Source organism: Poeciliopsis prolifica, unplaced genomic scaffold (genome assembly GCF_027474105.1).
Source record: "Poeciliopsis prolifica strain line A6 unplaced genomic scaffold, Auburn_PproV2 SCAFFOLD013, whole genome shotgun sequence".
NCBI classification, from domain to species: domain Eukaryota; kingdom Metazoa; phylum Chordata; class Actinopteri; order Cyprinodontiformes; family Poeciliidae; genus Poeciliopsis; species Poeciliopsis prolifica.
The window spans coordinates 2,216,604-2,236,823 of record NW_026562388.1 but is presented as its reverse complement, the minus strand read 5'-3'; the positions used below and the strand labels follow the sequence as shown (position 1 = coordinate 2,236,823).

The 20,220-nt window shown below is 42.1% G+C and overlaps 1 protein-coding gene across 3 annotated transcripts in view; it reads right to left on the bottom strand.

The window, feature by feature from the left end:
* Window positions 1-990: 990 nt before the first annotated feature.
* The window catches only part of sptb (spectrin, beta, erythrocytic), a 41,910-nt gene continuing 22,680 nt past the window's right edge, over window positions 991-20,220 (bottom strand). For all 3 annotated transcript variants that reach the window (XM_055038744.1, XM_055038745.1, XM_055038743.1), the window contains 24 exons: window positions 19,252-20,122; window positions 18,995-19,132; window positions 17,574-18,333; window positions 17,135-17,337; window positions 15,569-15,659; window positions 14,853-14,999; window positions 14,454-14,720; window positions 13,846-14,070; window positions 13,290-13,379; window positions 11,914-12,204; window positions 11,463-11,593; window positions 11,056-11,260; window positions 10,719-10,942; window positions 10,021-10,171; window positions 8,809-9,053; window positions 8,224-8,362; window positions 7,806-7,890; window positions 7,505-7,701; window positions 7,130-7,212; window positions 6,861-6,924; window positions 6,477-6,727; window positions 4,865-5,038; window positions 2,213-2,255; window positions 991-2,000 (listed from right to left, as the gene is read on the bottom strand). In XM_055038744.1, the coding sequence (XP_054894719.1) occupies window positions 1,806-2,000; window positions 2,213-2,255; window positions 4,865-5,038; window positions 6,477-6,727; window positions 6,861-6,924; window positions 7,130-7,212; window positions 7,505-7,701; window positions 7,806-7,890; window positions 8,224-8,362; window positions 8,809-9,053; window positions 10,021-10,171; window positions 10,719-10,942; window positions 11,056-11,260; window positions 11,463-11,593; window positions 11,914-12,204; window positions 13,290-13,379; window positions 13,846-14,070; window positions 14,454-14,720; window positions 14,853-14,999; window positions 15,569-15,659; window positions 17,135-17,337; window positions 17,574-18,333; window positions 18,995-19,132; window positions 19,252-20,122 (5,270 nt within the window). In that variant the 3' untranslated portion in view covers window positions 991-1,805. The remainder of the gene's footprint in view (window positions 2,001-2,212; window positions 2,256-4,864; window positions 5,039-6,476; window positions 6,728-6,860; window positions 6,925-7,129; window positions 7,213-7,504; window positions 7,702-7,805; window positions 7,891-8,223; window positions 8,363-8,808; window positions 9,054-10,020; window positions 10,172-10,718; window positions 10,943-11,055; window positions 11,261-11,462; window positions 11,594-11,913; window positions 12,205-13,289; window positions 13,380-13,845; window positions 14,071-14,453; window positions 14,721-14,852; window positions 15,000-15,568; window positions 15,660-17,134; window positions 17,338-17,573; window positions 18,334-18,994; window positions 19,133-19,251; window positions 20,123-20,220) is intronic.

Sequence of the window (20,220 nt, the reverse complement as noted above, 5' to 3'; positions counted from 1 at the left end):
AAATCTAGCCAGTGAGATGACGGGTGTTTCATAAAGAGTGGCTTCTAGTTATTGATTTTGTTTTATTTTTTTACAATTTGTATCATAAAAAGGCTTTTTTTTTCCAACTATGAAGTTTCTTTTTAAATTAGGTCACTTTTTAACATGTCTATTATGAATTCTGGGTAAACCTTTGTTGGACTGTTTAATTTTTAAAACATTTTTTACATTAACTCCACCAGCCAAATGGCATGATGATGCCACTTCTTTATTTTGAATACTTTTGATTCAAAGAAGAGAAGAGCAATGAGTTCTTCTGTCCGTTAGGCTGTGGACGACTGGCAGCTCCCACTGATTTATTTATAAAAAATTTTCCCCTTAGCTTCTTTTAGTTGGTGTGCTTTGCCTTCATAAAACCAGGCCTCATAGAAACAGGTTCCTTAGTTTTTAGTCCAAGCTTCTGTAAGCATTAAAGACCCAAACCACCCCAGCATGTTTCAAATCCATGAACTCAGGCCTCCCAGTTGGGCAGACCAACAGGTTCAGTGCTTCTCTGTTAATCCTTGCATTTGTAAAAAAAGAGAGAAAAAAACCTGAGCTGCAGAATCGAACCTCTAAAAGTTTTCTTCCAGGATTTCCTTGCATTTTCCTCCCGTCTTCCAGACTATTTGACTCTACATCGTTCTGCAGCCTCTCTGTCCCTGTGAAGAGACGAATCACAGGTTTCTGCAGCTAATTCATATGTTCATAGAAGCCTGAGCATTTGAAGGCTTTTTATTTATTTTATTTCTTTTTTTTACACTAAATCCTGCAGATGCGAGCCACCTTTATGAAACACCCCGCAGACGGAAGAGTGCTAACAGAACTCATTAGTGCGACCGCAAGTTGGTGACAAATAAGGCATGTCAAGTTGGTCTTGCTTGAGGAATATCATAATAGCACCATGTCAAAACATACTCCATGCATCTGCAGATAATATAGTGTGTACATGTCAATGAATAGATATGAAAGTCAGAGTTTGTTACACAAGTGTTGGATATATTTGAAATTCAGGAAGAAAAAGAAAAGTAACTATCAGAGATGAGTTGATGTCGGTACTTTCAACCCACATGACCGCTACCATCACTTAAAAAATAAAAAAGCGAAACAAAATCTCTTCACTCCGATTCTTCCCGGTGCATAGAGCGTTTAGTTTGCATAACTGCAATTACACCTGCAGTGTGTGCGTGTGTGTGCGTGCGCCGTTCTGCACTGCGCCACGCTTTCTTCATCTCCAAATCTTTTCCACTGCGTTTTACAAAGCTCCTCTCAGACGGCGTGTATTTCACTCTGCGTCGGTACGTAGCATCTGGTGCTCAGAGCTCAAACAGCACAGTATTACAGTTCACAACCATTTTTATAAGGCAAATTGATGAGAATACCTTAATGTCCTGTATGGCTTTTGTCAAAGCATGCCTAAACAAAGCACAACAAAACTGAAGCTGAACTAAAAAATAAAATAAAGCAAAGTTTTACAAACTATCTTTGGTTGAGTGTGAAGCATTCCTGTGCTTTTAATTTACTCTGTCACCTTAGCATTTCTAAATACAAATAAAAAAGGATTTTCGTAATCATACACTTGCTTAAATACAGGCAATAGTGATGGCTTTCAACCTAAGCTACACTGTCACAAAAAGCATATAAAAAAACTCAAAAAAAAAACAAAGAAGGAGAACAAAACCGGGTGATAAACAGCTCGCTCCGACTGGTCGTCCACAAATACTACTTCCTCTTTCCAGGTTGCCTAGGCTACTGCCTCTCCAGGCGGCTCTCCTTTTCTTTTTCATTCACTTCTTCTTGGCAAAGCGGCTGAACTTCTTCTCCTTGTCTTTCTTGGCAGAGCCGGGCTCAGGCAGGGCAGCCGAGGAGGAGGGAGCGGAGGGCAGGCTGTGGGTTTTGGACCCCGAGGGGCCCGGGGCCTCCTCCGCTGCCAGGGTCTGAACGGCCCTCTCCATGGCCTGGCTCCAGCGCTGGAGCTCCTCCTGGAATACCATAAAAAATAAAAAACATGGAGTCGGCTTAGGAAGGGAATTTCCCCCCCAGAGAGGCAGTGTGTGGCTTCGTCTTGTAGTTTTTACTGGTTTAGCTCAACGGGTGGAGATTGTGCCTATTTACACCCTGAACGCTGAGGGTCATGTGATTCATAAAGTACAAGTTACACATGATTTTTTTTATCAGCAGTTTGAAGACGTACCTCGTCTTTACACTGGAACAGATACTCGCTGCCATCTGCAAGACTGCGAAAGGAAACAAAAAAAAAGTCAGATGTAATGAAACGCTCTGTGTTTAAACACACGTGAGGAACGTCCGTCGTGTCGCTGCATCCTGGTTTGTTACGTCTGGGTCGCTTTATGATTATGATTACGATGATGACAAGCGGTCGCATGTCCATAAATCGTAGGGTCAACTTTACGCCCGCAAAAGCACTTGCACACCTTGAACTTGTTCACGTTTTGTCACATTTTAACCACAAAGTGGGATTTCATGTGATGGAATAGTTCACTAGCAGACCCTTTTTTTTATTACTAATGTAATAAACATTTACAGTTTAGAGTGAACTCGTCGCCTACTGACACAAACAAAAGCTTTGAGTGACAAGGAGCAGTTTGAGGAAAAACAAATCTTATACAGTCTCTCAAAAAGTCAGTGTCAAGGATCTGAGCTTCGATCCGGCGTCCATGTCAGTTCTCCAGCCAGAAGAAGAGAAAACAGCTGGATTTATTCTCTGATTCATCTGTGGTGCTCTTTCTCGACGCTGTTGGTTCTGGCACGACAAAGTCCCCTGGAAAAAGTTCAAAAGGTGTGAATACTTTTTTAAACAGCGTTTAATTATTTCTGAAGCCCAAAGTCCACAGCAGCAGCTCGGTAATTAAAGCTTTCTTTACATTCATGAGTCCAGTAATCCCCGCCTCAGGCAGGCGGGACGGCTCGCCGTCCCTCCCTGGAGCCTGGCGGCTGCGTCAAGCTTTATTTGACATTTGATGAGAATCCCCTCCAGCTCCAAAATGTCACTTGAATAACACTCGTGAATCACGGCACTTCAGCCAGTGCTCAACACGAGAGGCTCTCAAGTTTAAAGACGTTTTTGTTCCCGTTATTACATTTCAGACTCTGACAAGCTTTGGCTGGTGTTTTCCGAAGTGGTGCATTCTGGGGATTTCATGTCCGCTTCGGATGAGTTCCTCGTCCCGGGTTCCCTTCATGCAACGGCGCCGTGATATTTGCATCCGGAATTTCGGGACGTCTTTTTTTTTTTTTTTTTTTTTTTTTTTTTTTTGCTTGTCACGCAGGCCCGCCGATTTGAAAAGCAGAGAAAGCGTTTCTGTCTTACTGGGTTCCTCTTTCCCTTCATGTTCTTTACGACATACGTCTCACTTTCTGACTTCTGCCTCGTTCATTCGCCGCAAAAAGGCCTTTTAATTGATTTTTTTTTTTATTCTCGGTTGTCGTATTGACTTTTACAGTATGAATTATTTATGACTGTGATCGTCTTCTGCATAGACAAAAATTGCTCTTGGTGGAAAAGCCAGAAAGTTTTACAATTATAACTTTCTCCTGCTGCGAAGACATGATTTATCTCTTTAAATCCCCCAATCGGCTGCTGAGAGGAGCCCAGTGTTGTTGAGCGATACCACAGAAAATTAATCACACCCCTGAGCTGCCGATTAATGACATTTAAGATTAATCAGTGGAAGGAGATCAGAAAGCAAGCATCTGAAAAATTCATTTATTTTTCAAGGTAGAATTTTTTTTTTTAACCATTTACAAGTGTCTCTGTTCAGTGAAGAGTAATAAGTTTGACCAGAATCTCTCATATTGCCGGTTTAAGGCAAAATGCACTTTTCAAGTGCGGATTTCATTTATTAGTGAAAAAGCTAATGACATGTGCAGTCCGATCATGTTCAAAGGCTCAGAACCTAGCATCTGAACTGAGTTTAAGTCCTGACTTTGACTAGGCCGATACAAAACATCCATTTTTTTCTAGCCATTCAGAGGTAGACTTCCTCTCACTCCACAGAATATTTATCCAAAGGAAAGTGGATAATGATTGAGGCAAGTGAGGCTCGCGGCGCTTCAGGTGTTCTTCTCTGATCCTCTGTGATCTCCTGGAGTAACTTTGGCAGGTCAGAAACTCCTGGGAGAGTTCACCACTGTTCCACCTTTGCTCAATTTGTGGATAACGCCTCCCTGTGGTTCTCTGGACTCACTTTCCAGACTGCCAGACGTCATTCAGTGACTTTGTTTCTCATCCAGTCTTGATTTTTTGATGGTGGCATCATGTGAGGCCTGGATGTGGCCAGTGAAATTTGGATCCTCTTTCCAAAACACTGTCGTTTCTTAGCTAAACCGTGATTTGTCTGGGCAGCGACCAGCGACTTTTCTACATAGAACCAGGTTGGCTTTCTCCAACAAAAACACAAGAAACCTTTAAGGAGATAAAAAAAAAAAAAATACCTGTTCACAGCACTGTGTATACTGGGGCTGATCTGTTTGATGGGGACAGTAATTGAAAACAACAGGTAGTGCTGTCACACAGAGTTAAAGTTTAGGATTGTTTCTCAGCTGGAGGGTGAAGGGTAAAGGCAGCGACTTTCAGCAGAGACTTAATGTCTGCTGGTTGCTTCAGAAACTTCTGAAGGATGTGAAATCCTCCAAAAGCTGCCACGACTGTCATATTTCGATAAAAAAAAAATACTATGTCAGAGAACTTTAGATAGGAAAGAAATGATATGTGACAGCTTTCACCCAACACTATTGCTTCATCAAATCCCGTCTGAATACTGTAATAAGTGTTTTCTGGAATATAAGCCATTTCGAGAAAACGGGAGATTGGCACGTTTCTTACCGCAGCTTGGCGACGTTCTTCTTTTTCTTGTAGTTGGTGAGAATCTCCCAGGCGGCGTTGCTGAGGGGGAGCGGGTCCTCACCGTGAAACGTCACCCCATGACCGAAGCTTTTGGCGTCCTTGTACGCTGAGAGGTGACCCGCCTTTAGTACGCAGTACAAGTTGTTCCAGGACCTGAACGTAAAAGAGACGAAGGCAGGATGAAGATCCTGATGGGATTATTTCAGGCTGTAACACAGAGTTATAGTTTGCTGATGTCTGACCGTAGAGACTGACTGGCTCGTTAAAACTTTTTCTGTAGTTGAAAGGTTGACAACATAGACATGTGGATATGTAATGACATCTTTAGGTCGTCTTTGGCTCCTTTATTAGTGAACTGAAGATGGATTTTATGTTCTGTTTATTTGTATGAAAAACCTAAACTATCAAAGCATGCAGCCGTTGGGTTTCATCTCTTCCTTATCATTTACAGCGACTATGCAGACTTCCACTGAATTATTGCCAACATAATTGGGTGTAATTCTCGTGTTTTTGACAAGCTATTTATTATTCATATATTCATATTTATGAACAAATGTGGCTCTCGCTGTGCCAGCCCATAATTGGATGCTGGATCCACACCTAATGAGGGATGAAACCTTTTGACAAAAGTTAAACAAGACACTAACATCCCGACATGTTACGTGTTGCATATCCCTTTAAATTTATTTGTTCTTTCTACACACAGTAGGCATGTTTCAGTACCAATTATCTATTGAAATGTACAGTTCCATTTAGAGGCATGAACTCATTATTGCCATGAATAGCATATTTTGGCCTTTTAACGACGCATTTGAAATGTTATTTCTGCACTGTGGGACGCTTATGCAGCATCCAGCTACGTTAATGGGTAAACAAGCTTTGAATTATTGCCAATTTTCTCTAATCCACACTTCAAACCGTACATACAGGATCACCACCAGTAATATTTGGAGAAATGTCTTGCGATGTTGCAGAGAAATCTCTGACTATTTGCAGCTCTCTGCAATTCTCTGGAATGCTTCTGGCTGGGCTTTTGAAAAAAAAAAACTTCATATCAGAAATGGTAGATTTAATCTACACCAGTTGGATTACCTGCAGGAATCCAGCTTTCATGCATGACCCTTTTTTTTGTTTTTTGACAGAGCTGAAGTTGGGGCCCTTCTAGAAGGCTAACATTAGCCTCCGTTAGCTACTCTAAAACCAGTTTTGACCATCTACCTTTTGATTTGAGATGGAAAATTTGAAAGACGTTCTCCACCTTTCAATGATTTATTCACTTTATAACATGCACCACCAGCACTGGCAGGAGATCAGGCCCTGGGCATGATGCCGACATTACATTTCAAAACTGCCACCTTCAGCCACACTGAAAATTTGTCAACTGTTGTCTATGTTGAAGCTGAGTTGATGTGGGGAAACCCAGTCACTCTGTCAAGACGCTCCTGAGGAGCACGGAGCCAATTATTAGTGGAGGTATTGTATCTATTTAAGCTTTGAGAAAATCCCCCAAAAATGCAAACAAGGTCAATGTTGTGTGATCATTTTTCAAGACGTGTTATTGATGCTGAGGGATTTCTTGGCTGTCGCCGACCTGTTAGAAGCCTTCTTTCCGGAGCCCTCCACGTCATGTTTGCGGCAGAGCGTGCCCTCCTGCAGCACCGGCTGCGACCTCTGGGTCTCTAGCGGCATGGTGGCCGCCCTTTCTGGTTCTCTGGGAGTCACAACCGAGACGGAGGGCTCCAGCTCCAGAGAGGCGCTCTCTCTCATTTCTGACACCATCGGCATCGTGGAGTCACCAGCAGTTCCATCCAGCTGACCGGAGCTGGGCTCCATCGCACCAGACTGGAGCAGGAAACAATACTTTCAATTTGAATGCACAGCTCAATTTTTTTTTTTTAACAAAACAAAATAAAAGGAGTCTATTTAAAAATAGATGTTAAAATAGGTAATGGAAAAAAAGAGCTTTGTTACTAACCAGGGTTTGTTCCTCAATAGTGTAGAGTTGTGAAGATTCTTCTACAAAGCCTGTGTCTTCTCTCCTGAGCAGAACAAAAGAAAACGGAGAAAGAGAAACTCTGCGTTCTTATTATTAGTTTAAAGGTGTACTCAGCAGATCCACCAGAAAGAACAAAACCAACATTGCTTTAAACGTAACACGCTTTCATGTGGAGGTAAAAAAAAAAAAAAAAAACGCTAGTAGTTTTGACAGCTTCTATACACAGGATTGTTTCAATATGTTTTTACCTGCTTTCTTTATCCGAGCGCTGCTCGTCTTTAATGAACTGCTCAATCTCCTGTTGCTGCTTCCTCACTTCCAGCAACTCCAACTGCAACACAGCAACCTGTTGTCATCTTCATTGACAACGCCTTAAATAACAAAACTATTTCTGAAGCTACTTTCTAAGCTTTTTTTCTTAATGTACACCAAGACCACTGTGGAAATATCTGCTTTAGACTTTAGATTGTGCAGTCAGTGGCAAACAAAAACATCAAATTTTGACACCAAAAATAAGAAAAGAAACACTGGCTGAATTCATCCTCAGCTTCTCAGCCGCAGAATAAGTGTGTAATGTTCTTGAAAACAAATTGCATCACTGTTGTCCAGGAGTTTTGCGATACCGTGGTGAGGCGCTCCAGTGCTGAGAAGCGTTCCTCCCATGTGGCAGTGGATTTCTCAAAGGCTTCGTGCCTCTTGAGGAGTTTCTCCACCTCGTCCACACTCTGGCCCAGGTCCCTGCTGGTCACGTAGGGCTCCTGAGCGATGAGCCAGGCCTCTGCCACCGAAGCGTCTCGTGCAAATTGGCACACCTCCAGCACTGAGGGCATTAAAGGGAATATTTTTGTGGCTCGCTTTTTGATAAAGCGGATGCTCATGCTGCTCCATCATTAACTCAGGGATCGGGGGGAATGCATTACTCACAGAGTCGGAGCCAGTCCCATCTGTCATCCCATTTGAACATCATTTCCTGCCTTTTCTCCATCAGCTGAACCAGCTTCTCTTTGATCTGACACAAAATGTTATACAGTCTCAGTTACATATCAGCCTTATTAAAAAAACTCACCACAAGATTTCCTATTATATTCTAAGAATTAGCATTGTGAAGTAATTAACTGAACACTCAATTCGGGCAAGGGTCAATTGCTTATTTAAATTCCTTTTGCCTTTATCCATTTCTAATTAGTGTTTGCTTTTCTAACCTCCCTGATGAATGTAGGAAGACTTGATTTTTTTTTTCTTTTTCAGGCAACCCGGTTTGTTTGGGGATAATTGTTCCGAGAAAAGTAATTAAATCTAATGCAAACAGCAGAAAAGGAGCCGCCTTTAAGCACATTCTTACTTCAGCAGAGTCTCGGTGCTTGCGTGTCAGCATGGACTTGCCGAGGTCTGTGCAGTCCGTGAACTTGGCGCTCCTGGTTTCAATTTCTGATCGGATCCCCTGGTGGTACTTCTGCAGCAGCTCCACGGAGGAGACATCCCTAATGAAGGAGAAGGAGAGGGTAGAAAGCAGAAACGGGAGCGAATAATGCATGAAACCTTTCTACCTCTGCTGGCAGGAAATGGAACTCCACACACAATTCTTCTCATCAGTGCAATGTACTTTATCTAATTAATTAATTTCTGAAACTGCTGCATCTTTGATAAACTATGCATAAATGCCCCGGGTTAGTTAAACCTTTGTTGCACTTTATTCCACATTTGACTCATGAAAACTAGAGTGAACTACCAAATCGAGAGCTAAAGAGTGAAAATATGATTTAAATTTTTTAAATTAAGAAAAGAGAGCCAAACTTTGTAAGTGTTTTTTCTACACTTCACTGATGGCGTTCTGCTTACAAACAAAAAAAGACGTATCCAAGAGAAAAATAAACTTTCCTTGACATCTCATGGCTGCTACGTTATGCATGGTTTGAAAGGCACACACCTGGGTTTCTCCTGAGTCTCAATCTGCTGGATGATGCTCTCCATCCAGGCCATCAGGTCTCGCACCATGCTGAAGAAGCGGAACTTCTCGGCCGTGTCCACCAGCTCCGCCCGCCGGCCGTCGGAGGCATCCAGCAGGCCCTTCCAGGCTTCAACGACCTCCCTCTCCATGGCCTGGATGGCGTCCTGTTTGTCCCCTGCATACTGAGCTCGAAGTCTCGAGGCTGTCTCCTGGACCTGTTGGACCTAGAAGAAGGACACAGCACTCGGTTAATAATGGCCTCATTAATGTAATTTTAATGAGTCGTGATAAAGTGTTTTTTCTCAAAGATACAGTAGTAATGAAAGGTTCACATACGCTCATCACGGGCATGATTACCATCTTACTTCATGGCATTTTAAAAACAAGTTTTGATTTATTGAGTGTTTTTTGGCTAAACTACACATAGATGCTTAAATATTAGCACGCACCCCCACAAATATCTAAATAAATGGTACAGACTAAGCTTTTAAAGATACTCCACATATTTTCTGATAGTGCTGAAGTGTGGATCATTTCAGAAATCTAGTATTTCCCTGTTTTCTTTGTTTAGACCAGTTCTAACCCAGGATGTACCCAGTATTGTGCCTGAGTTTTAACCATCAAACATCACTTTCAGTAAAACTTAAACTTAAGAACACCATTGTTATACACGATGGTGGCAGCAACATGCTGTGGGACTTCTTGAAATAATGTAGGAGAAGGGCGGCCTTCAAAATGATTAGTCCACATAAACTTCTCATCGGTCCTGTATTTCCAATGCTTATGGCTTTGTGGCTATTGCTAATTTACTCTTCAGAGGTTTACTGCTAAAAGTTTAACAAATACAATATTGCTTCCAGACTTTGCCTATCTATTTACTCTGTCATCATTTCAACCGAAATAAGGGCTGAAAGACACTCAGAAACATTTTACTTTCTTATCACTGATAAAAAAAAAAAATCAAACCTCAATAATTACATTCAAAAATTTTGTGTAAGTTGCATTGCTTTCTTGCTAAAGAAAAACAAAGAAAAGAAACTCTGCCTCTTAAACAATAACCTCTGACCTTCCACAGTTGCAGACATATTGCAGCACTCTCTGGCCGCATCAGATACAAATCCTCAAAGTGCACCTCTCGGCCGCCGCCTGCTGTGTTCCTTCAGAGCAAAGAGCCGTTCTCTTGTGTTCTACCTGTTTGCCTAGGGCGGTGATGTCTCTCTCAAAAGCGGCGTGCATCCTGTGGAAGGACTCGGCTTTGCTGAAGTCGTCTCCCACGTCCTCTGGCAGCTCTTTCTGCTTCTCGTGAATCTGCGTCACCAGCTCCTTTCCATCATCAAAGTACCTAATCACCAGAAGAATGGGCTCTTAGTATCACCGCATTCATCATGACCAAGACATCCGTGAGATGTAGGAACCATGTTTGTGTTTTTCAACTATGCTATTGCATGCAGACCAAGGCTGAAAATAATAATTATTTTAGTCCATTAATCTATAGATTATTCTGGAAATTACTTCATTAATCAGATATAAAAAGATCACTGTAAGAGCAAAGGAGAAGCTGAAATTGTGACTTGAGGAGTTCTGGTAGAACATATTTTTTATATTTTATCTTCACTGCAAAATGTGTATATTTGGTATAAGTTTGAGTGAGTTTCTTCTCTGAGTGTGTTGTCCATTCAATAAACAACCTTTTATACTCCACTTAACCATTAATCAATTACTAAATTAGGTTACGTTTATTTTAGTAAACGATTCATCACAATCAATTCGATTAATTGTTTCAATCCCACAACAAATGTTTTTTGCTTTTATGTATTCATTTTGTGTTACAATACAACCACAAACTTCTGAGAATCTTGTTGGAAATTGGTAAGATGTCTCCTACATACTTGAGGAGATCGTAAGACGCCGTGAGGAGCTGAGATCGAGTGTCGATGAGCTCCAGCAGATCGGCCCAGCTCTCGTTTATGCCGTCCTTCCACTCTGCCAGGGTGGCCGCCTCGCTGTGTCCCGTTTCAATCAGCTCATCTATGGTCTGGTTGACCATGTCCACCCGATCCTGACCTATCATCCCCGTGTCCCGCGAAAACTCTCTGAATTTATCCCTCAGAAGCTGAGGAGCAAACAAAAAAATAATCGCTAGAAACCTTCCTTAAGAGACAATCACATTTAACAGAAATGTTTCATATTTTTGGTTATTTTTTCCTCAATTTCTGCTTATGATACCGTGACGTGGTCCAGGTCCTGTCCCATCTCCTGCGAGGACGCCACAACGTCTTTCTCTGCAATCCAGTGTTCCAGGTCCTCCACCTCTCTGCTCAGCAGGAAGTGATGGTAGGTGTGGTTCAGTTTCTTCCTGCGGTCCTCGGCCAGCTCCTTCAGGCCTGCGTACTGCTTATCTACCTGACCCTGCCGCCTTATGACATCCTCCCTGAAAGATAATGAAGGCAGAGAGTGGAAGGAAATTAGATTGAGAGACTTAAAAACCAGGTCAAGAGATCACAATTTGGTTAACTCTGGATGAAGCTGCTGATTAAGACACACATTTACATGCTTGTCACTCCTATAAGCCTGAACCACATCTGACTGGGGCGGAGTAAATTAGGACCACTATGAAGAATTGAAGCACGCACCCGTCGGGATGGTCCTCTGCAAGCATCTTCTGCGCACGATCGGAAAGCTTCTGAATGGAGGCGGCGTAGTCGTCCACTGCCTGTTTCAGGATCAGGTGGCGTTTCTGCATCAGCATGGCACTCTGCTCATCCTGGAGGACGAGAGAAAACAGGAGGATGGTGAAGAAAAAGACAGGAGACGAGCGCACCCATCAAAGCAAAACAAATTACTTCAAAATTAGCTCTCCGTAGAGGGAGCCACTTAAAAAAAAAAGAAAAAAAAAAGCGGATCCTCTTAATTGAAGAGAACCCAAACCATGTAATCATGTTGATAAATTAATTACTTGGTATTTGAACAGACTGATAAGCCTTTACTTTGATTAGGATAATAAGATCAGATTTTTAAACATGTTTGGAAACTTCCCTGAGCTAATCAGGCCCCTTCATACAGAGTGTGCCTTCCTCTACTAACCTTCGCCTTTTCATCTGCAATCATGTAGAGCTCCTGCTCTCCTATCCAGGCCTCGGCCTCATCAGCATCGTTGTAATACTGCTGGGCCAAGTTGGAGCCGCTCAGCCTCTCTCGCCGTTTGGCCATCTCGTCCTGCAGCCGGGTCCACGCCTCCTCCAGCTCCTGCATCTGGTCCCCGATTCGCTCCGCCTCCGGCCTGTCCTGCGCGCTGGCCGCAGCCGCCATCCGTCTGCCCCGCTCCAGCACTTCGTCGACGCGAGGCTGGTGGCCCTCAATCTCCCTCTGCAGCGTCTGAGGGAAAGAAAGAAAGAAAGACGGAAAATGTACGACGTTTCACTGGAAAGCAATACGGTGAGTTCACTCAGACAGAAACAAGAAAGTCAGTGGAGACAAAAGAACTGAAAATCCCAGCTGCTTTCGGTGGCTAGAAAAAGAATATACATTGTTTTCCTTGCACAGTCAAACTTTTTGAACTCAAAATTTGAAGGGCACCAGCTTGCACAACTTGGAAATAAAATAAATTAATATTTACAAAGTGTATTACTTTAGTGGACCAAACTTCTATGTAATTTTTTGCATTAATGCAAAGCAGAAGAAAAATTGTGGTGAATTTAAGCTGTAACGTTTGCCTCTGATCTGGAAAAGCAACATTGAAAACATAGCGGCGACAGTATCATGCCGCAACAGAGAGAGAGAAATTGGTCAGAGCAGATGAGAGAACAACTAAACCTAACTATAAGACAACAGCTTGTCAAAAAAGTCAAGTCTGACTATTTTAACCCCTAACTTAAAGTTTCTGACTCATATTGGTGCTAGTAGTTTAAAGGGCAGCAGAAGCAAAAATATTTGTTGTAAGTTTGAGTTAAGCCTTTATGTTCTTTTGCTAAAAATGTATCCAAATTGAAATGAACAATTTATGTCTTCAAAATATTTCTAAAAATGGAAAATACCTTACAACACTGACAACCAGAAAAGTGACAGTAAGAAATTTACTTTTTAGGATTAGCAGATAAATGAAATTTCTAGTATTTATTTAGGAAACCTGATAAATAATTTTTTGTTAAAGGTTGAAATTGGTTTTGCAGCAAATGTGGTTCTTCAGATGATAAAAATAGTATGTATTTCATTGTATTTCAGTTCAAAAATTATTATATTTAACTTATATTTCATTTTTTTAAACAATCATAAAGCTTTAAATAAATTAAGTTTGTTGTTGCAAGACAACAAATTGTGGAAAGGTTTTGACTTTTGCAAGGCCCTGAATGTAAATTCAAAAATTTGAATGGCCCCGTTTTCCAGAATCAACTGATAAGTGAGTAAATAAACTAGGACAGAGCAGTTTACACCAAAACGAATGCAGACAGACAGATTTGTACCTGGTTCTTTTTCAACAGCATCTGCACAGTTTGAAGATTGTTGCCGTGCTCCTGTGACATTGCCAGGGGCATCCTCTCCTCAATCCAGAGCTGAAAGACACAAAAGGAAAAAGGGGGGGAAAAGATTGTGATGATAAGAACACAAAGCAGAAACAGAGTCTGAAAAATTGCTTCACAGATCTCTGATGTGCACCAAATATAAAAAATTATCTCCACAGCTGTCTTCTTTACACGGATTTATTGCTCCTTCGCAAAGTAAATCAAACACGATACCTTGACTTTGCTACAAACTGAAGCACTAGACAACAAAAAGAGCAGATTTAAATATATATATATATATCTTAAAGACCAAATACTTCTTTAAAATTTCTTTAAATGACCAGGTTTCTTAGATGCATTAAACGACCTCGGTGCATCTCGATATATCTGGAGGGGATTTAAAGTCCTGACAAGTTAAGATCGTATCCTCATTATTCAAATTCTCCGCTATCAATCATTTTGTGAGAGCAAGGCACTTTGACTCTTCCATTCCCTGTGAAATGAGATCCGCTCTTACAAGCTCATCAGCCAGGTCTCTGTAGAACTGATGGACAGCTTTGGCAGCCTCCAGCTTGCCTCGGCGCTGGGACAGCGGCGTGAGGAGCTGCTGGAACTCGCTCTGCAGGGCTTGCTGCTCGGCCTCCAGCTCCGGCTGGTCCTCCCTGGCTCCTCCGTGCTTCCTGGCAGCCTCCTGGAGCTCGTCCAGCTCCCTCGCCCGGTCACGAACTTGGTTCTCCGTCATCTGGCATGGGAAAAATGGTGATGGGAGGAAGAAAAAAAAAAAGATGAATAGCCTTTCAAGAGCCTAATCAAGATGCAGTGGAGGGTAAATTCACCAAAAGTAAGTGCTGCCTATTAAGCGTGAAACTAAGCTTAGCCACAGCTCTTCTGAATGTTCTTACATCAATTTATGAAAAAGGTTTACTGAAGGGAATTCATTCAATAGAATTTGTGTTTTAGCTTGACTCTTGGGAGAAAAATATTTTGTCTAAAAGGAATAAGCATTCTTGTTTGTTTCAACAAATAAGCACAACTTTCATTCGCTTAAAACAGATTAAAATTTAAGCTTAAACTGAACAGTATTCAGATTGTGCGATTTTAAATGGGACATGCTAAAGAACAGACCTGGTGCTTTTTCAGCAGAATATTGGCATTTGTGAGATCTTTTACATCCTCATCTCCGCTCTGCAACTGCTGCTGAAGCTCGGCCAGCCACTTCTTCATATCAGCCAGGCTCTGGTCGAAAAGCTCTGAGCGATTGGCATCAAACAACAGCCGGTCCTTCTCCTGAGTTGTGGACTCCAGTTTGTCCCAGAGCTCATGAAGCTGGGCCAGGCGCTCCTTCACAATGAGCTCAAACTCAGGCTTGGACTCCATGAGCTCCTGACCCTCCTGCAAAATCAAAAAATAAGCAGAGAAAAGACTCGTTCTCAAGCAGAAATCCATTGCAAGTTAAGATTTTATTTATCTTTGCAGATAAATAAAACCTTTTAGTTAAACAAACAATTAAAAACCTTTACTGACCTGATCTACTTTATTGAGCCAGTCCTTATTGGAGGCCAGCTCCGCCATGAAAGCCTGATGTTTGAGCCACTTGCTGTGCAGGTTTCTGGCCTCGTCATACGAGGTATCCTGAGCTGTCAGCATCTTTTCATTGATCCATACAGTCAGCTGAGGCATGGCGACAAATAAAGAACATTATGCATTAATAATGCATCATCTGAGAGAAATAATACTGGTCCTATATAATGAAGATAAGTTATATTAATTATACAGCCCTCTGCACTGAACCCCATTGAAAATCTCCAGGTTATTCCACCACATGCAGATTTGTGAACTCTTCCTGAGTTAAAACATTAGTAATGTTGTTTCTAAATGAATATAAACTTGTTTTCTTTGGATTATTTGAGGTCTTACCATTTCTCATTTTCTGCAAATAAATACAAAATTGTTGCTTGGAATCTTGTAGTCACATTGTCAGTAGTTCATGGAATAAAAGAACAATGTTCATTTTACTCAAACATAAACCTATAGAAAGTAAAATCAGAGAAATTGATCATTTTAAGTGACCTCTCCTTTTTCTCCAGAGCTGTAAATTACTATGACCAAATGTTACTGGAAGGGTAAATTCAATGGTACAGTAATAGCAACCAAATAATAGCCTCGGGACAAAGAAAGCAAACACACAGCTAATAAAGAAGGTATTATTAGATCTTTTTCAAAGACTGCATTGAACTCACATCTTGAGTGTTTTGCAGAAAGTGCTGAAGGTCACGGTTATCTCTCAGCTTTCCAGACACCTCCACAGCTCGTCTCTTATTCTTGCTTTGCCTGGAGAGTGAACACAAAAGCAAAGTTATACCATACATTAATAACAGTTTCAGACATAGCTGGCCTTTTCTTCTCTGCCTAACAAATCTCTCTGTGACATAATTCAGACCGCACACTGCAGACAAATCCTCCAGATCTCCCTCTTCTCTGTCAAAAAGTCATGTCTTTCTTCACTTCACCGAAAAGAAAAGCTCTCTCTGTTAAAGATCAATGTCCTTTATTGCAGGTGCCTGTCTATCAAGCTGAGTATTTGGGAGAGAAGGTGGAAGCTCCGATGCCCTTTCTAAAGCTAATAATGCAGAGGCTAGAAAAAAAAAAAAACATTTTCACTGTTGAACCAAGTCTCTAAAGGAAATGAGAGGATATTTCTGGGCAAGCATACATCTTCAACTTAAAATTAAAACTTTAGAAAGTGTGTTAATGTCTTACATTTCAGTCTTACTGATTCATAAAACAATCCATCAGTATATAACATTTATGAAGCAGAAATACCAACTGTAATTGTGATGTTAATTCTGCTGGCAACATGTTCACAAAATGAGGCTAAAGAACATGTTGCACTTCTAACAATTTGTGCAATTTTCACCACATTTTAAGAGACAGGCTGCCGCTGTTTGGGGCTTTGAGTTTGGGGCTGGTGAAAAACCTGAAATTCCTTCTTGTGTAAATCTTTCCAATTACAAATATGAAGGTTAGAACTTCTCAAAACCAGTATGTGTGAATATCCTTTGTTATTGTTTTAAGGTATAGCAACCTGAGAAGGTCAAGATCTTGCTGCAGCTGTTTTAAAAGTCAAGACAGATACTTGGAAAAATAGGTAAATTCTGACCTGGTACTTGTTATGAAAAGTTTTCCGTACACTACAGGTTGACTGACCTTCATACCACAGAACAAATTAAACTACATATAACATAAATCCTGTCTTACAGCTTTGATACATGTGCCTCTGTTCAATTGTGGCCTTTAAATCCCACACCTGTCACATAGTTTAAAACTGGGTTTCACAACATCTTAAAGGATACAGTGAAAGTGTTTGCACTCAAATCCAAATACTAAATAACAATAAAAAGAAAAGAAAAAAACTTGGGTTGTTCCTGTGGTTGGCTACATTAGCCTCTCTTTCTGTAGCATGTCAACCAATCAAAAAGTCTGAAAGTCCGGACAAGGATAAAGTGAAGACAGGAAGTTGTGTGAACTCATCACACAGCTTCTCACTGACTGGACAGCAGAACTGACTTATTTCCCTGTTTTTGGAGAATAAACTGTTGATTTTAGACATCACAGCTTGAATTCACATTATCATACGAAATATTAATTTCTATATCTGTAAAGTTAGAAATGGTGAGTCCAACCTTTAGCCTCAACTACATTACTCGTGAGACCCTGTAGAAAACTTTTATGCCCAACCCAGCTGTAGGGATTAAATCATGCGTTGTCATCTCACAAACTCAAGTCGAACAAAAGCAAAACACAACCTGTCCCGGACTGAGTCCATTTTCTCCTGGACTTTGGGAGAGTACAAGTTGTTACTGTCCACCAATCGCTGTCCGCCCTGCAGGGCCCCATCAATCTTATCTTCGTTGGCTTCCATCGTGCTGACAAAGTCTTCATGCTTCTTCAAAGCCTTTTCTGCCCCTGCCAATGTGTCAGGCTTGTCTATGTGGGCCAGCGTGTACTCCTGCAATAAAATAGACATCATGGAATTAAGAAAAAACGCTGATGACATGAAAACGGACTGTCCAGAAACCCATGATCTGCTGATTATAATGTGCCGTGTTGGAACTGATAGCGCTGCATTCTTCCACTCAACATTCCCGCAGAACTCCTGCAGCTTTGCTGACATCAGGTTTTCAGACTGTTTTTGTTGGCGTGGCCCTATACTTAGTCCAAAAGACATCATTAGTAGAAGTTTACCTGATTATTTAGGATGGCCTCTACTGCTTTGCCATCCCTCAAGAACTGCTGGAAGCCCAAACCCTGGTCCAGGAAGTTTCTGCGACTGTCCCACATCTTCTGGAGCTCATACCAGCCACGGTCCAGCCCATTTAGCCTCTGCTCCAGCTGCTGGTACTGAGGATCATCTTCCTGACCTTGGGTGACCTGAGCTCCTATGTCCCTCACACAGTGATAGTCCTCTTCGTGGTTGTTTATGTCTTCTCGCACAGCGTTGTGGCGGCTGAGCAATTCTTCGGCCTCCTGCAGTGAGGTGGGCATCTCCTCAGATGCCACAGCTTTCTGGGTTTTGAATAGCCAGGACTGGAAGTCATCCATGTCTTGCAGGAAAGTCTGTAACTTACTGACCTCACCTAGAGAGTCCTCCCTGTCCTTTAGGGTCTTTCTAAGTCTGTCCCAGGCCGTGTCGAGCTCCACCCTGCGGGTTAAGATATCTGCTGCGTTCTCCGGGTGGTCCTGGGCCAGCTGGTTTGCCTCTTCGCTGAGGAAGGTGAGCTTGGCCTCAATAGCTGCTAAATCTCTCTCCATGCCAAACAGCTTCCTCTGGATTGTCATGACTGCTGCCAGGTCATTGCCCAGATCCTGTGTGGACTCAATCACCCGTGTCTTTTCTTTGATCCAGGTTTCTGTCTCATCACACTCCAGCCCATAGTTGTGTAGACTAACAGCAGAATCAACTCTCCTTTTCTTGTCCTCCACCATAGCCTTGAATGCATCCCATCTAGAAAGAAATAATTCATTGAAAGCTTAATTCACTAAGCTTAATTTCATCATTTATATGCTAAAAAAAGTTATACACTATTCTAATAATATTTAATTTCCTCTGCCTTATTGCCTGTCTTATCTGATAGCAAAGACCTAAAACACAGAAATTTAGTAAAGGAACAATTTTATTTAGAAAAACAAGATGAAATTTATTCTTAAAAAAATCTAAGGACAATCTTTACTCTCCACTGGGTTGAGAGTAAAGATGATGTTATTGTTTACTTATAACTTATACAACTTATGCTGACAAAACGATAAATTTAATGTCTCAACATCACTGTAGTTGAAAGTACTGTTAATAAGATGTCAAGTAAATTCCCCACCTGTTGCTGCATGCTGACAGTAAAGCAATATTATGACGATCAGTCTTTATTTTTTTATTATTTATTTTACGTGGTGCTGGTGGCGATACTTGACTATAAATGGGTAGAGGAAGAAGGGGAACAAATGCAAAGATGCCAAGTTTGAAATTGGAATCTGACGGCTCAGGTGTGGACTGCTACACCAAGCATCATCCCTCACAGGTAATTTTTCTTAAAAATACCATTTGCATGGATGTTTGTCCAGTGTGTCTCTGTGTTCCCGTGTGACGGACTGGCAACCTGTCCGGGATGTACCTCTTATTCAGTCGTGTCTGGCATTCCTTGATCTCCTGGGTGCGAGGGTGTCTGCTCTCCTCCAGCTGTTTTGCAGCTTTGTTGACGTCGTCTACTCTTGACTGAACGTTCACCATTTCTTGAGCTAAAGCGCTTAACCTGCAAATAAGAAAATTGTTAGCTAGAATAACAGCAGCGGTCAATGTGATCCAGAAAATTCCAGCCAATTAGTTCAGTTTAGACGAATGATCTCTAATGGCATCTTCTTGCTGGTCTACCTGTTCTGTACCACTTCCAAATCTTCCAGGTTCTCAGGAACCTCTAAATCCACCAGCCATGTCTCCTTCATGCTCATCCAGAGCTCACAAGCGTACGTCTCGCTGAAGATGGTGTACAGAGCCATGGTGTCATCCAGTTTCTTCTGCCTCAGGTCAGCCAGAGTCAGGAGCTCCATGTAAAGGTCCTTGATGTCTTTTAGACGTCTCTGAATGTCAGGGGTGTTTTGTAGCTCCTCTGACAGAGCGCTGGCCTGTTTGGACAGCGCATCAATGGTGGCTCCATTCTTGATTGCTTCATTTCTCAAGTTGTTCTGGTTTTTCAGTAGTCGCTGAGTCGTGTACTCATCGTGACCGACGTCATCGCTGCTCATTTGCCTCTTGGCATCCAGCAGCCAGGCTTTAAGTTCGTCAGCATCAACCTGAAACTGGAAGAACGTCTGCGTGTCCCGAAGGTTCTGCTTTCGGAACACAGCCAGGTCCTCCAGCTGCTGCCACTGCCTCCTGATGTCGTCCATGCACTCCTGGATCTTTGGAGAGCCAAAGTGCTTGGCCTGGATCATCTTGTCCCCTTCAGCCAAGACCTGCTGCAGGTTGTTACGGCGAGCTCCGAGCTCGTCTTGGAAGGCGCTGTGCTTGCTCTGGAGCACCAGCACGCTCGTCAGGTCCTTGCCATAATCCAGAGAGGAGAAAAGCTGCTCTTTCTCTCTAATCCAGCTCTCCAGCTCCGCCACCTCCCACAGGAAGTTCCAGAAGCGGCGGGACTGCTCCAGCCGAGCTCTCCTCTGTGTGGCCAGAGTGCAGAGCTCCTGGTAGCAAAGGTTGAGGTGTTGCACCCTGTCTCGAATCACTTGAGGATCACATGGCTTATAGCCTGGAAAGAGAAAGTATGTCAACAATATAGGTTGTTAAAAGCTATTAGTTCATATTTTTTATTTTCTTGGAGGTTTGTCTCTTTACGTAAGGATTACA